Source organism: Tarenaya hassleriana, unplaced genomic scaffold (genome assembly GCF_000463585.1).
Source record: "Tarenaya hassleriana unplaced genomic scaffold, ASM46358v1 Cleome12, whole genome shotgun sequence".
Classification (NCBI taxonomy): Eukaryota; Viridiplantae; Streptophyta; class Magnoliopsida; order Brassicales; family Cleomaceae; genus Tarenaya; species Tarenaya hassleriana.
Window position 1 is genome coordinate 3240154 of NW_010962392.1, and position 17219 is coordinate 3257372.

Consider the following 17219-nt stretch of genomic DNA (forward strand, 5'->3'; position numbering starts at 1 on the left):
TAGTTTTTTTTTCCAATGTTTTTAGAACCTCTATGGTTGTAACAATATGGTAGAAGCTAAAATAATGGTAAATTTTCTATGATAATTGGATCTTAGTTTTTATTTCATATTTTTATCATGTAATTTATAACTATATATCGCATATTACAATGATTAAAAGTTAACACATTAAATTGATTTTAATATTATTTTTTTATTATATAAATTAAAAAAATTATAATATGCTGTGACCCCCAAAATTTGTAGGGGTGTAAATAAAATACGAAGCCACACACGCGTCGGCTTAGTTGCTAATTGGCCACGTGAGCTGCATGTGATTAACCTCGGCGAAATAAAAGTTCGCATCCTGCATTTTAATTTGAAGTTACCTACCGATTTAAAATTTTAAATGGGCCTAGAATTCGTACAGCCCCCGTAATTAAATTTCGGCGTGTGGTGTAAATATACATCACATATATATATATATATATATAGGAACGTGCAGGCTATATTTTCCCTGGATTAAATTCTAAAATTAATAAAATATAAAGTTTAATAATAGTTCGCAGAATATCTTTGGCCAAAAAAAAAATGTAAACACTAAAACCAAGTGTTTTCAAATAAATTTTTTTCTAAATAATAATAATTAACTTTTTCATAGAGTTTCAAAAACTAATACTTGATCAATACGGCATTGCTTTCAATAATCGTACTGCAAAAATGTACTATTACTTTAAATAGCAAATTAACGTCTGAAAATAGGAAGATTTTGTAATTATGTGTCTCTACAGATTTGGAATATATAATTGGTAAGTCATATTTTGCATATTCGAGTTCATATATTAATATTCGATAATTGTTTATAATTTTACAAATGACAAAGGGTTATTTATATTTATGTATATGGCCTTAGATTATGATGAGTGACGACAAAATTCTACAAACACGAGATCGTTACACGTTAATTACAGTAACAAAACACGAGTTTCGCATTTCACTTGTAAGACCCTCTTGTCGCCCCCCCCCCACCCCACACGTAATATTATTATAAATTTCTGTATTTAAAGTTGGGGAAAACTTCAACTAATTAATTGATACGATAATTAACTGAATCTCCATTTTTCTAAAAAATACTATGCAAGTTGAATAAAAAAATATGGTATTATATTTATATATCTTTTTACAGATTATCAAATTGTGATCTATAATTCACGCACCAATAATAATTGACACATAGTAATATCGTTGTTTTTTTAAAATATTGATGTATGGTGACCATAACAGATTTAAGATTTCTTGTGTTCAAGATTATAAGATTTGAGACGTTTTGTATAGCAAAAAAAAATATTTTAAAAAATATTTATCTAAAATTAAAGATATTTTGTTTTAAAATTAAACTAAATAAATACTGTTACAGGATACAAATATATAATTTAAGAATCGCTAATGTCTTTGTATTAGTCATTTATTTTTTTTATAGTGAATTTGATTCGGTTCAAACAAATTTTCTGGTTTTCCGTTAATTTTTTATTACATTCGCCTTTTGGTTCCCTTTCACTTATTCGGTTTTAGAAAAATCATAAATTATTCAGTTTTTATATTAAATTCGGTTCCGGTTAAGAATCGGTTCAATTATTCGATTATTAACCAAATCGGTAAACCAACACAATTCGAATAACACACATCATTTTCCGACCTTTTTAATGCCGTTGCCCTAACGAACCAACAATCTCAAGGAAAGGAAAAAAAAAAAAAACAGACTTTCTTCTTCGTTAGCCATCAACGGAATGACGAGTTGTGTTGGGCAATCGCCGGCCGCTCACGAAGTTACTGAACAGATGCAGAGCTCTCGAAGGCTGCGCATACGGCACCATATGAGCAGCCCCCCTTACGGTTGCGAACGTCAGTATATTCCCGTACTCTGTCGCCCATCCACCCACCTATATTCATCGAGAGAGGAAAAAAACGATCTGAATTCCGGGTTTTGATCAGAATCTTGGTTAAAGGGTGATCGATGTATTCAACTACCTGGCCTCTGTGAAACCAAGCTCCGTACGGTACCGTGATCTTGAAGCCGAGCTCGTGAGCTAGTTCGCGTACGAGTGTTCTTGAGCCGAGAAGCGGAACTACGGAATCTTGGTCGCCACTGCGACACAGCGAAACCCGCGTTTAGAAGATGAAACTTTGCGTAGAGTAGAAGAAGGAGAAAAGAGGAAACCTTTTAAGGTCTACCTGAAGATCCAAACACGGATTTTGTTCTGTAAAATCCTCTTGAGAATCGGGAGCATGTTTAGATTCCCGTCGGTATCGCTGTAATTCAAGTGCCTGCAACATAACAAGAGAACGACCGGTGGATTTTGGACCGACGGAGAAAAGAATCTAAACTTCAGTAAGATCAAACAGTTATGTTTCAGTAACTTAACTTCGAAAGATTGGTTACGGCGACATTTCATCATTTTCTGAAAACCGAAACCGAAAAAAAAGGCTTAGAATTTTGAATCAAAGTTGCGAAATTTACCGGCTGCACATGGACCATGGGTAAGGCAGACGAGTCCGGTTAGCGTGAAGAGCGGCTTGAACCTCGGGAAGATTGAAATAGAACCGTCTTTCGTAAGTCATACACACGTCAACTCCCAAACTCATCTTAGTAGCCTGACCACGACGACGTTATAAGTCAATCCATATGCTATAACACTGAAAAAATGCTCGTAGAAGGCAAGAAAACGATCTGAAAATATTCAGGGCGAGAAATTGTTTTCTTTCTTCCTACCATTTTCTTGAGCCTAAGCTCTTGCTCCACTATAGAAGGGTAGCAGACATCGAGGAGAACATCGTAGTAGTTTACGTGATCAGAGACGATGCTTTCAACTTCGCTTAGAGCGTCATTGCAGCTCTTGCTCTCGTTATGGGGACTGGCGAATGTGTAATCCTCAAAGTCGCATCGGGTCATGATAGTGAGGCCGAGTTCATCAGAGATCATCCCGTGTGACCAAAAGAACTCGTATATAGCTGGAACGTCTCTGTCAAGCTTCAGAAGCGGATTCCCGATCTGATAAAAAGACAAATCTGAATCAAACCGAGGCACGGAGAAGAAATACAATGGAGGGTTTTCGGGTTTTTCTGCTTACCGCGATGCCTTTGACATTGAACTTGAACCCCGTGGAGCGAGCATTGTAGTTCAGTATCACTTCAGCCAGCTGAGGAATATAATGTCCTGCGTGCCAAGAGAAGAATCATATGATCTGTACCGAAATATTCATGTTTATCATCAATTGCATACCTGCATAGCTTTCTCCGGTGAGAAAGAGATCGCGGGATTTGAACTCGGGAAACTTCTTGAACCATCTCAGCAAGAACACAAGCATATCCTTTGCTGTTTAAAATTCAAGAAACTGCAGTGGCTTAGCATGGAAAAGTGATAAAGAAACGAGTGTATTCTCAGTCAAAATCGATCGTAAAGATCTGAAAAAATTACCGGTAGTGGCGTCGCCGGTGGTGTAATCGGAGGTCTTGTTGGAGTAAGACCATCCAACTCCGGCAGGCGATTCCACAAACAACAAATTCGAGGCTGCGGTAGAGAAACGGAACAAAAGGACAAAACATAAGCAGATAAGGAAACTGCATCAACCAGCGTACTAAAATAGAATCACTGTCTGTTTCCCTTCCAGAAATTACAGTGGTCTCAAGATTTTACAGATTGTTAACGAGGAATCTGAATTTTTTTTACCTTTGTTCCAAGACATGGAATTTCTGCGAAGGCCACGGCCATCGCCTGTGGGGTAAAATGGACCAAGCTCAGTAAATGCTCCTCCACCGATCGATGAACAGCCTGGTCCTGCAAAGAATTCATACCACAGAGCATGTGAATTCTCGATTTCATGTTTTCCAGATTCGTAGTTCAGTTCCCAACGCCAGAAACTGCAGAGATTCACGTGGATGATCCGAGAAACTTCACATTCATTTAAGAAAAAGATCGATTTTTTTCAACACCCAGATGCCAGAAAAGCCATAGAATTCAGACAAAACAACCAAAACATATCAATGCTGCAGAAAGCAAAAGCCTCGACTCAAGAAATGACACTCAGAGTCGAAGAACTCGATCGAACAGTAAGAGCAACAAGAGAGACAGAGACAGAAACAAGTACCAAACAAAAAGAGAGAGAGAGAGAAGAGACCTCCGTTGAGCCAAAGGGATAAGGGTTTTTCGTCGGGTTTTTTCTCGGCTTCGACGAAGTAATAGAACAGGCTTCGACCAGATTTCAAATCGACGTCGACATACCCGGCGAATTGTCTGAACTGGACATCTGGCTGTCCGGGCAATTTCACCACCAGATCTTCTTCTGGGTATGCCTCTGCGAAATTACCATAATACCCCCACGACCACACCTTCAACACCACCACCAAGAACCAGTGGAAGAACCTATCCATTTTCTCACTCCTCTTCTTCTTCTAACCTTTTTTTTTTTATCTTCCACTGGGTTATGTGCGTTCTTATAAGAGCTCATGTAATGTAATATTCGAAGAGTTAAAAAGAAAAAAGTGAAAAAAAAAAATCAAAACTAAAAGCATCAGAAAAATACATAAAATTATATGTAGAGAGAGAAATGATAATAAAGTATGAAAAGTATATTCGTATATATATACGAGAGTAATTACATCACGAGCGGAAGAAGTGCATGCTTTGTTTATTTATATTTTGTTTAATAATTTAATAACAGCTAGGTGTTCTTTTGATAAAACTATTTTATATTGCACAGATTAAAAAATGGTTAGAATCTAAAAAATAATTAAATACTTTTAATAATTATAACTTAGAAATTCCTTTTTTGATAAATTTTGTAGAAAACCAGTAGATTTTTTTTTTCCATCGATAATTTTGTTTATATAGATTTCGAATGACATCGAAATCAATTGCAAGGATTTTTAGTGAGGGAAAGTGATACATAGTTAAGAAAATTTATTTATCGAATTCAAAGAGTTATATTATGAATTTAAATAGCTAATAGTATAAGGTTGAATTTATTTGTATAAAAAATAAAAAAAATCATCACAATACTCGATCTTAGAGATTTCGTGAGACAAAATTGTTGTGTACTTATCTTACCGGCGTCAAGATCATCACATCACCATCACCATGCATGATCAATAACATCACGTATAAAATGATCATCATATCATCATGATCATTAACATCACGTATACAAATGACATCCAATATCATTGTGGTTTATCTTCTCTATAGAATTTACTAAACAACTTATGCAACCAGTTTAGACAGTTTTTTTTTTCTTTTAGATGATAACCGAGAGGTAAACTATAAATTCGGTCTAAGTAATCTCCTAAATCCGGAGACATTCTTTAGTGCAAATACACACCTCATCCCCGCCTATAGACCTCTAGAGTAGATGGTACACTTTCAACGTATTTATCGATTTCCATTGAAAGTTTCAACGGTTTTCCAATGAGATATTTCTGTTGAATATTTTTAACGGATGTATTCGTTAGAAATAGTTTGAACGTTAGATTTCATCGACGTTCGACAATTTCAACATCCATGCGTTATCAACAGAAGGCCGTTGAAAATAAGTGTGGGTATCTATTGAAAAAGATGTTGATATTTTTCAACGGTCAATGCATTTTGTAGTGCTCAAGTGGGTACCAGTCTTCGAGCACAATAAAATCATACTAGGTAATGGTTTAATCATCTATTATGTGCATTAATGGATTCAAAGTTCAATCTAGAAAAAGCAAAACCTAATGTCATGAATATTAGCTATAAATTGTTTTTTGAATGGAGTCAAAGTGCCAACAAAAAGAGACTCCCCTTGGTTATAGCCGGTCCATGCGTTACTAATTAGTAATTATTAATTATAAACTTAATCAATTTGTTTGTTGGCTACCGTTAATAACTTTTATCTAATATATATTCATAGACTTATCCATAGGGATCCAAGCCCGTCTTGGGACTCGGAAAAATATGTACCTAAAAACATATTTTAGTTTTCTTTTTTTTTTTGTAGATATAAATTATATTTTTCTATCTTTAGAGTTATGAAGGCATAGGCATAGCAATTAGTAGTGACCCAAAAACTATATATAATATGATTAATCATGCCGACAAATAAATGCCTTGAAGATATTAGAGGAGCATGAAGACTAGGTTTCATAATATGGTGAAAGAGCTTGAGAGAGAGAGTTTGGCAGTACATACATGCACATGCGTGTTAGAAAGTTGTACGCTAAGTGCTAACGTTAACGATGGTTTTAGGTCAAATATTTACGTTGGGTTAAATATATTTTATTAAATTCCTTTGGGCGGGAAAGAACACACAAAAAAAACCAATTTTATTTTGGGATGTATTTTCTTTTTTATTTTCTACATATTATAAAGTTGTACGCTAAGGTTAAGGTTGGTTTAGGTCAAATTTTTACGTTGAGATAATATATTTTATTAAACAATGACGGAAGAAAAAGTATGGATCGAAGCATGCTTTTTAAGGATGACGACGACGACAGAACATAGAAAGATTCAAATAAAGTGAAATGCCTTAGAAATGTGTTTTTGGAACATCCCATCAAATATACAAAAAAATAACGATGGGGTTTTTCCAATTTTATATCTTATGATTAATTACTTAATTCCATTATAGTCGTTGTTGTTACGATTAGTATAATGTGTTGAATTAGAATATCATTTCGATTTCTTGTTTCAATTTTAAATAATGTATAAATGTGTTTTTATCTTTCACTCCATATCTTTTTTTTTTTTTGGTTAACTTTTCACTCCATATCTTTGACTCGGTCTCCAATCTTTATTACGATTTAATGAGTAAAAAAAATTCTCTCTTAAAATTGCAGATAGAAAAATACACAAGAAAGAATTTTTTTTTATAATATGGAAGTTCACGGGTTCATTGACCCAACTACATCTCCCGAAAAGAAAAGACGGAAAAATTCAGGTGAATATCTCTCTTCACGTTTGGATTTAAAACCAGAATAAAAATATATTTGATATGTTCTCTTACCACTAAACCATCCAAATTTAGATATAAGAAAGAAATGTTATATAATAAGAATGAAACTTACATGTGAATCATTTATGTTTTATAATGATACATTATAATTTATCTCGGAAACTGAAGACGCATAGAAAATAAATAAATAAATGGCAATTGCTTAACATATTTAGTAATTCCATTGAGGTATTTGAAGATTAAGATTTCAAAATTTTGTTTGCCATTTAATTAATTGAATTGAAATCTATTTGTAAATATTTAATATATATATTCGTATAATTATAATGTACTCGGTAGCTAAAATATATTTGTATTATTTCTATATTGGTTTTATTTAACTATAGTGATTAGATTTATATCAGTATTTTATTATTTGTTTGAACATTTTTATGATATAAATATAGAAATCTTTCATTTGAACAATACAACATACGTACAATTTTTATTTAAAAATTATTTAGTTAGTATGATTTATAGTTCGTGAATAGATTTATACTAAACATATACTCCATCCGTTTAGTTTTATTTAAAAACTACTTTAAACACGCGTATTAAGAAATAAATTATTTTGTCTAAAACACCCTTATTTAATGGGTAGATTATAGATAGTTATTATCGTGAAACATATCTGCTATTATTGACAAGAGATAAATTTGGAAAACCATATAAAAAATTATATTGAAAATCTAAAAACTTTATTTATTTTGAAACAAAAAGAAATATGCTAAACCGTTATATAAAATTAAACGTGGAGTAATGAATTCCTCTATATTAAATTGTTTGCCATCACAGAAAAAGAAGAAAAGGCAACAAGAAAAAGCAAATTAAAGAAAATAAGTCATTTTAGTCACATGCATATTCACTCACGAGTACCTCAAGACAATGATGAGGAAAGCTTTCGGTTGGCAAACTCCGAACTATTTGTTGACATATTGATTCGATAATGGCATCTAACGGTGACATCGTTAACGTATATACAGCTCAGATGCGAAGCTTCCTTCGTTGGATCATAACGTTTATTTTTTTATAAATATTTTTTATTTTTCGAATATAATTTTTTATTATTTCTGTATTTGATATGAATTCATTAAAATCATTTGAAAAATTATAACTAATCAGTCCATAATATAATTCAATTAAATATTATTCAGGGGAGGGTTTATAATAAAACCAAAATACCTATATAGCATTCAAATTCAATTGATGACGTGACGTTGAATATACTCGCGTAAGAATTTTTTTTTTTTGAAAATTTAGCCAAAAAGGACATTGGAAAAAAGATCATTTAAAATTTACCAAGATGATCAAAATTGACCAATACGAGGATACTAATGGGCCTTAATTGGGCTGAAGCCCATAAACATGTGAAACGAAAGAGGTCACGCTTCTTTCCTATAAATACACTCTGCAACGCCATGGACGACCGGTACCCTTCTTTTCCGGATTAGGGTTTTCAATCGTTTGATCAAAAAGTGTATTTCTCACGTCGTTCGTCTACGATTTTTCCCTGGTTCTGTGTTATTTCTGCGGAAGTATTCAAATTTATCCATGGGTTTACTCTTTTTTCGCTTCCTTGGGGTTGTTCTTCATTTTTCTAGGGTTTTGGGAAATTGGGGGCGATGACGAGCTATTTGAGAAAAGTCATGCACCACTCTGATGGAGATTCGTATGGATCTCGTGCTGATATATTTCTCTACCCATATTTGATCTGAGCCTTCTCATTCTCGTTTTGAATCTTTTTTTTTTTTTTTCGTGAGAGAGATTTTGATTCTCATGGATTGAAAAGTACGAGTTGAAGGGGAAACCAGATGATGGGTCATTTTGACCAGACCATGATGCGGACTGTATAGCTTTAATGCTTATGAGGACACCTTTTGGTTTCTGATGGTTTCCCATTTCTGTATTCGTACATATATATGTATATATATCTGTATATCCATTTCAATCTCTCGTATTTTGAAAGCCGAGACAGAGCTTGTATCTGTCTAAACAATGAACATGACCAGAGAAAGCTGTCTTAACAGAACAGGACAAGATCTGTGATCCCCGCACATTCACAATTCCCTCCTCACAAAGAGTGATTACTATTTTATCTTCCATGGATCATAATCTGATTCTGATCAGAAGCTTCATTTGATCACTGATTTTGATCATAATCTGAAGGAAATGTTTGAAAATGTAAACTACTAGAGCAAACAATAGAACCCTTCAAAAAAAAAAAGACAAGAACATGATTTAGATACATTTTCAAACATTGACAATCACAGAGAAAAAACATATAGTTTCTTCAGATTATGATCAGAATCAGTGATCAAATGAAGCTTCTGTGTACAAGGAACAAGCTTTTCTTATCCAAAAGAAAAAATCAAGAACATGATTTGGATACACCTCAATGATGATCCATATGAGACCATAGTAGAGGAGAAGGCATAAGAAGCTCAATCCCAAGCAAAATGTGCCCCACTTGCCACTGTCAAGGTAAACCACAGCAACAAAAAAAACTGGCCGTAGTCTCTGTTACCTTTCTTGACAGATGCTAATAAGCAAAACACTATACAGAACCCTGTTGATTCTCACTGTTATGCACAAAATGATAGAACGAACGTGTATGGATTCTATCGGAGTAATAGGTTGCCGCTACTTCGAATCTCCTAACTATGGTCTTTCTAGGGACTGGAAGGCCTCCAAAATGATCAAATCTGTAGTGAACACTAGGTAGAATCCGAGAGAGTAGAAAGCCAAAACCAACACAAACAAAACTATAGAAGACTCCTAACGTAAGACAGACCTTAAAAATCTGTAGACTATCGGCGTTATCCTCTCGTCTAAACGTCCCCAGGATTCATCAAACAATCCAGAGACTTGTCACAAAACTTTCCGAGTCATTGTTTGTTTCCCTGTGTTAACCTTCTCCGGATGGTAGTGACTGATGCCGGAGAGCTTGTTTTCCCCTAAAGGCACCCCACAGGAAGAACTTTGACTGAAACCCTGTAGAGAAAAATATCATCCTCAGTAGATTTAACGGATGATAAACTTAATGGATCGATCTACAGTGAAATGTCACGCGAATGGTAAAAAGATATGTCTCAAGTATAAGGTGATGCAACTTACTCCAAGATTGCATCGGCAACATGTACGAGCTGAAAAGTATGAGTTCTGCATTGTCAAGCACAATTCTCATAGCAAGATCCTTCTCTATTATTTCATCAACTAGGGCATAAAAAACCTTTTCATCACTGGAAACAAAAAACGAAAAGGTAGAAACTTTGCAACATTAGCGGCGACATATGAACACAGATTGACAGAAAGCAACCAGACTTCAGACAGATCATTGCTACAGTATCTAACCTCGGACCAGAAGGGAAGAAAAAAAGACCAATACTTTCATCAGTAGGGCCTCCACTCCTTAAAAAGCTTTGTGGCCATATATCCAACCTAGGAAAGATTTCGGCACAAAGGCATCTGGGTAATGATTTAGCAGCATCATGGACTTTAAGACATGCTATGGATGATAAATGTGCAACAAGGATAACGCTCCCAAAGGTCCCTAGATTAGCAGATAAAGATCCCCTGTAAATTTTTACAAAATAGATCAGAATCCAAGTGAATCATAAAGTTGTCAAGTCATATTGAGATTTGAGAGGAATATGCTGTACAAGGGACATAAATATAGTCCTTTACCTCCAAACAGGTTCAATGATTGGCTGCACTCTGACATCTCTATTGGGTTCTGTAGTGTTCGAAGATATAACTGCCAACCCTTCAGAGAGCGGTGGTGTATGTGATTCAGCCTCCTTGCAAGAGGTTTCTCTGCTGGTTAGTTGTCTATTATCACCACGGAGCTGCCTACTGGACTGACCAGTTATGGCTCCTATAGGAGTTCTAGTTGTAGAAGAGCCGAACCCTTCACGGCTGCTGCCTGTAGTTGATTTCCTTTGTCTATTATTGGCAGAAGAATCATGACCTGCCATCCTAGAGGTAATACCGGCTGCCAAGCCAGAAGCTTCGTTTCTTTTCAAACCATATAATTCTTGATGTCTTCCACTACCTAAGCTCCCTTCTCTTCCAGAGTCCTTTGGTGTTTCATGAATTGATGAAGAACGCACGGCCATAGGTTCCACGTTGGTGCCCCTTTTGAGTGTATGGTCCTCAACTCTTGCCAACCTTCTATTTTTTTTGTTCTTCTCGGCCAATCTCGGATCCTTTTTCTGCTCAATCTTCTTCAGAATAGATCCAAGCTTCCCAGTCTGGTCAATTTCTACTTTCTCAGAGCCAATTTCACTTCGATCACAGTCCGGGCAGAACCAAGTTATGTACTGCTTGAAATCTCTTGGAATCCTCTCTAAGCAATAGCTGGACAAGAGAGCAAAGGGGTATAAGCACAAGGGCCAGAGAGACAAGGCAAAGACCCGGTAAACAGACTCAGAAATGATAAGCTAACAATGAAAGTGAATGCGATTATGTGTTATGAGACAACTAATTACAGTAAAGCTCCCCCACTGTGCAGGCAAAACACGATCTTTTCATTACAAAACATGAGCGAATCTAGGACGGAACTCACCGGTGAACAGCATAGACCTCGCACGAGTCGCAATATATTAATGCTTCTTCATAACCGCGGTCACCACAAACCAGACAAACAGTTACCTGGAAAGAAAAGAAAGCAACATATTATAACCTCGGATTCTTCCAAGAAAGCCGCCTAGACAAATCCCTCACTCCATAGCTAAGCAAATGTTAGCTTCCCAACAAGAACTCGAAACACAAGGTAGCCAAGACGATCCCAAAAAAAATCTTTTTTTGGGTGAATAAAAATGTCATGAACAACAGCATCGGAAAGGGAAATTCCAACAAAACCCAGAAAAAAACCGTCAAATACAGAACGGAGAAAAGGGTTAGAAGTTCGGCATAGAGATGAAAATCCACGAAACACCGCAACCCCTAAAACCCAATCATGGTGATCACAGGCGAAATACAGAGAGGGGAAAGATAGACAGTTACCGACCATGTCACCGAGGAATACGCAGAAACCTCGGAGGAATCCAGGATTAGGGTTTATCTGCGCCTGCCGGGGGCTTACAGTGCTCAGAAGACGCCGTCGCCTCGAAGCTCAAAACTCCGGCCGATCACCACCGCGTCGAAACCCTAAACCCTTCGCTCCCTCTCTGTATCAATGTCTTCATACCGAGTGAGGGCGAGAGATTTCTTGCTGAAAGGATCAGTGTGTATGGATGTTCTTTATTTCTTTTTGGGGGGTTTTTGTGTTCGAATCCTCAGTTTTTCGAAAACAAAGAGGGAAAGGATGGGTCGGCCCCCGCATCACACGCGCCTAAACCAAAAGCGCGTGGACGGTTTTATTTCTTTCCCGTGGCACGGTCACAGTATGTTATTCCAATTTTATATATTTTTAATATATAAACAAATTACAATTTTGCAGAAAATTGTTTCTGGAATGTATTTCTTCGTAGAGGAAGAGAGGGAGAGTGAGGGAGCATAGTTTTTTTTTTTTTTGGTTAACCAATTTTACTTTATTTTTATCACAACCAACATATATAGTCTTTGATTGACTCGCCAATCTAATTATGTGTGAATCCTTGTCCACCCCACTTGTCATTAATTAAATAAGAAAATTTATTAAGAGAATTTTACGTAAATTTCGTTTTAAAAAAATATATAAAAACAAATTGCCGTGCTAATTTACAAGACTTCATAACATTGGGAAAACTTACCTTTTCGCACCGGATTGTATTCTCAATCGCCAAATTAAATGCATTGGGGCACGACGGGTATTAGTTTATAGTTTGTTTAGATCGACTAATTATCCAATCGAGTGTGCAATAATTTTAACCCCGGGGTGTTCGTTCGATCATAATTGTGGTAAAAATATTAACAAATTGTTCGCAAAATAAAGAAATAAATTTAATGTTCGCAAAATTCATTATAAAAGCAGAAGTAAAAATGTTACGTGAAACCGGATGCTTTTTTTTTTTGTTAATGCGTGAAACCGATTACTTTAGAGATTTAATAAATAATTTTCGTAAAATCTTTTTCGACACAGAATCTTATGAATAAGAAGAAAAATGCCTTGTTTCTTATGAAGAAGAAGAAAAATGCCTTATTTAACAAAAAAAAAAAAAAAAAAAAAAAAACCCCTGTATTAATGTATGTCCTACTTGCATGAGTTCGAACTCCAAATGACTCCAACATTTGCGCCACTTTATTAATATTTCTATTAAGGAACAAAAACACACACACACAAAAAATCACAGACTTACTAAAACTAAATTCTACATTTTAAATTGTTTAATTAAAATTCTTAACAATAAAAATAAAGCAAAAAAGACAAAGAGGCAGAAAAACGTCTTCCATTTATCTTACAAGGACAAAAAACCGGAACATCTTCTATTTATCTTATATATTAAATTCTCTTAGTTGTAACTAAACATCTTCGAGGAAGGTGACATTTGCTATTTTTCCGCCGTCCGAAAATCCCCCCTTTGCTCCCAAAAAAGAATCACAGACTGTATATAACTTACTAAAATTAAATCCTAACGACCATAAACAGAAGAATACTACTTATCAAACCTTTAAAAATTTAGTCGCTCCCATTCCGTGTTTTTTCTCAGGAAACCGTAATTTTGATAACATACATTTATAATAAAATATATTTTGAATTGATTTGCAAAATATAGATATCAATAAAAAAAAATCTACATCTATTTTTATATTTTTTCAAAATTTGAAGTTTCAATTGAAGTTGTAGGTAAAATTAAATATTTTCTGAATGTTTATTAAATATTGTGATTTATTTGTACATGGTTCGTAAGGAACTAAGGATTTCGTGGTCGTTTGCGTCATTTCCGGCTACGGAAAGATTTCACGTATTTTTTTTAAAATGGGTTTACCTATTTTATTATTTTGCCTCCAACCGAGAAAAGCAAACCAACCCAGTTTAAAAGCATAGAAACCGACCCGACAACCCGATAAACATATATATATATATATATATATATATATGTTCTTAGGAGTAGTATATATATGTGTGGCCTAACCTTGTATAATTTTTAAATTACAAAAACATTATTTACCATTGGTTAATTTTTCTCTGTATGGTACTATTTATAACAATGGCTTTTTGAAGTTTTCATCAAAAATTTCTATCAAATTTTTTTTTTTTTTGGTTAAAGGTGCTGTTATCACAAAAGTTTTCATCAAACGTCAATAATAATATTGTTTTTTAAAAAGCGGTGCCTAGTTTTTTTTTGTTAAAATGTGTATTTGTATTGATATATAATAATCAAGAGTAATACAAGGAGGCTCCGTATATATATCTACCGTCCAGGGAAGGAGGGAGGGAGAGAGAGAGGGGTGTGTGTGTATATAGAGAGAGAGAGAGAGATAGAGAGAGAGGGGTGTGTGTATATAGAGAGAGAGAGATAGAGAGAGAGAGAGGGAGATGGAAGGAGGAGGAAGACGAAGGGCGGAAGATACGAGTCTGACATGTTACTGCTTTCTGGTATGCGTAGCGGCCGCTGCTTGCGGTCTGATGGCTGGCTTCAACATCGGCGTCATCGGTAATTTTCCTCGGCTTCTCCCCTTCTTTCTTTAGAACACATTTGAACTGCCTGCGGCAACAATTCCGACGTTGGTCGTGAGCAGGAGCTGCCTGTTCTTTCTTGTTTGGTCTGTGTGTTCCATGGCGATGACAGCTTCCCTCTCTGTTCTTTTCCCCATTTCCATCTCTTTTCCTTCGAGTTGAGATGCGAAAGAGCCTGAATTTTCTGAAAACATAATTTCATCGTAAGTTTCAGAGGGACACAAATATGAGTCGTCCTGTCTTTGTGATCGAAGAAACAACAAGATCTGAACTTCACTAACAAAATCAAGGAATGATATCAGCATTCCGGCCGTTTATTATGATGCACAGGAAAGAAAAAAAAAACTTCTTCAGTCCATTTGTAATTTTTTTTTTGTTAACTAAAAAAAAAAAAAAACCGGTGCCAAAAACCGTATTCGGCTTCATTGACGATTGTCGCATGGATCGGCAGGGGGTGTGGCGTCGATGCCATCTTTCCGACAAAGATTCTTTGCGGCCAACGCAAACACTTCCTGCGACTACGACCCGAGCATTGCGGCAAAGGTCACGTCGGCTTTCTATGCGGCCGCTCTGTTCTCGTCCTTCCTGCTTTCTCCATTAGTGAAGCGTAAGTTGGGTTGCAAGGTGTCGATGGAATCCGGGTGTGTATTGGTCGCACTCGGAGCTCTCTTCAGCTTCTCAGCTCAATCTCTATGGATGCTTGTCATTGGTAGATGCTTTGTCGGCATTGGTCTGCGACTCCTTCGTCAGGTACTCTGTTTCATTACTCAAACTACTCATTTATATAAGTGTGATTTTAAATTGGATTTGTTTGCGGATAATGATTTCTCTTGGTGGGTATGTCCATGTTGCATATAGATTCACTTTGGACAAAGGATTTACCAATGACAAGCATCCATCGAGATTAGCTTACATATCAATAAGCGCCTAAGATTCATGACCGAAGCGACTAAAGATTTCACACACTGCGATTAATATGGATCAAATAATTAGATGGTCTTGTGATTCCATATTATGATGTATAGAACTATTTGGTTTTTGCAGTCTGTACGCCAATACGTATCCGAGATGGCGCCATATCGCCATAGAAGAGCCCTAGGCATGATGTTCAAAGTGTTCATAGCAATGGGGAGAGTTATGGCCGCAATTGTGAACTACTCGTTCCACGGGATCAAAGGAGGATGGGACTGGCGGCTTAGCTTCGGCAGTGAGGGTGTACTAGCAACGGTGTTTCTCTTTGTTACGTGTATCTTCCTACCTAGCACGCCAAAGCACTTGCTAGAACGAGGAAAACCCGAGCAAGCCCGGAGTTTACTCCAGAGGTTGCGGGGTGTGGATGTCGACGTGGAACCTGAGCTCAGAGATACCGTTTGCGCCATGACGCAGGACGGGGATTTGCCATTACTCAAGCTATTCAATAGGAATTACTGGCCTCATCTCGTAATGGTGGTGATGATCCCTTTACTGCGACAACTCACCGGTGCAAAGGTCATGATGACCTTTGCACCGGCATTGCTTGTTAAAATCTGGTTTTCGAAGGATATTGCTTGGCTCTCGGACATTGTGATCGCCTCTGTTAATCTCACAGCCAAAATCTATGGGGCTTTCGGCATCGAAATGTTTGGGAGGAGGCAACTTTTCCTAGGAGGAGGAGTTCTGATGTTCCTTTCCCAGGTAACACTGTTAAATGGGTCGTGTTCTGGAGATTACAGGGTATTGTTGTTGACGAATTAATGTATCTAGATACACATTTCTTCATTCCATAAACATGTTGTTCATTTTCTTGCCTTTTCCTTTATTGTTGTGGCTTACTAAATCGTAGGAATCGGTGTCGAAACCTTATTAAAAGCCTCAGAAGCGTTGTTTTTCTCAGGTAGTCATCGCAATAATCGTCAGGGTTCAGTTCGGGTGGAGCCTGCCTGGATGGTACGCCACTACAGTGACCGCCCTTATCTGTACCTACGTGATTGGGTACTCATGTTCGTGGGGACGGCTTGAGTGGTTCGTTCCTTCGGAGATCCGATCGGCCGCTCTTGGGGTCACGGCGTTCGTGGACCTTCTCTCAGAATTCCTTGTGGCCTTGCTCTTCCACCCCATGCTCTGCCACGTGGAGTTCTGGTGGTTCTTGTTCGTTGCATTTCTCTTGATGCTGATAAAGTTTTTAGTGTATGCCTTGCTTCCGAACAAGTAGATGAACGAGACGCTTTGTCGGAGGATGCAAGCAACGGCCGTCCGGTTACATCTATCTATGATTAGGGGTTCGGGGTTCGAAGTTTTGGGTTTAGGGTTTTACTCTATTTTTTTCTATAAATATTATAATGTTTTTTTTTATAAATTGTGATGCCAAATTGCCAATGCGGTATTCGAACTATGGATGGGTTATTATACTGTTTTTTTAATGGAATATTATAATGTTTTACGTTAAACTATAAATATTATAAATGTTTTACGTTAAATAACCAACTCCATCTACGTATCAATCAAATGGCCAATGTTGAGATTGGTTTTTAATAAATTGATTCAATAATTTAAAATTGGCAGAGTGTAGAGACACTTATGCAGATATATATATATATATATATATATATATATATATATATAATTTTGTGTTTCTTGATGGCAAATTA

The 17219-nt window shown here is 36.2% G+C and overlaps 3 protein-coding genes across 3 annotated transcripts; 1 reads left to right on the top strand and 2 right to left on the bottom strand.

Moving 5' to 3' along the window:
• Nucleotides 1–1595: 1595 nt before the first annotated feature.
• LOC104806850 (serine carboxypeptidase-like 42) lies at nucleotides 1596–4460 on the bottom strand. The gene is made up of 10 exons (XM_010531935.2): nucleotides 4155–4460; nucleotides 3707–3814; nucleotides 3455–3547; nucleotides 3260–3352; nucleotides 3108–3193; nucleotides 2750–3028; nucleotides 2498–2631; nucleotides 2212–2304; nucleotides 2008–2125; nucleotides 1596–1919 (listed from the first exon to the last, which is right to left on the bottom strand). Exons 1-10 carry the CDS (start codon nucleotides 4405–4407, stop codon nucleotides 1752–1754), a joined length of 1425 nt encoding a protein of 474 aa, XP_010530237.1. The 5' UTR covers nucleotides 4408–4460; the 3' UTR covers nucleotides 1596–1751.
• A 4693-nt stretch (nucleotides 4461–9153) lies between these two features.
• LOC104806851 lies at nucleotides 9154–12284 on the bottom strand. The gene is made up of 6 exons (XM_010531936.2): nucleotides 12001–12284; nucleotides 11557–11642; nucleotides 10677–11348; nucleotides 10344–10565; nucleotides 10107–10231; nucleotides 9154–9983 (listed from the first exon to the last, which is right to left on the bottom strand). Exons 1-6 carry the CDS (start codon nucleotides 12001–12003, stop codon nucleotides 9898–9900), a joined length of 1194 nt encoding a protein of 397 aa, XP_010530238.1. The 5' UTR covers nucleotides 12004–12284; the 3' UTR covers nucleotides 9154–9897.
• A 2167-nt stretch (nucleotides 12285–14451) lies between these two features.
• LOC104807032 (sugar transport protein 1-like) lies at nucleotides 14452–16783 on the top strand. Its single transcript, XM_010532142.1, has 4 exons — nucleotides 14452–14569; nucleotides 15044–15342; nucleotides 15637–16266; nucleotides 16466–16783. The coding sequence occupies exons 1-4, from the start codon at nucleotides 14452–14454 to the stop codon at nucleotides 16781–16783; spliced, it is 1365 nt and encodes a 454-aa protein (XP_010530444.1).
• The last annotated feature ends 436 nt before the right edge of the window (nucleotides 16784–17219 follow it).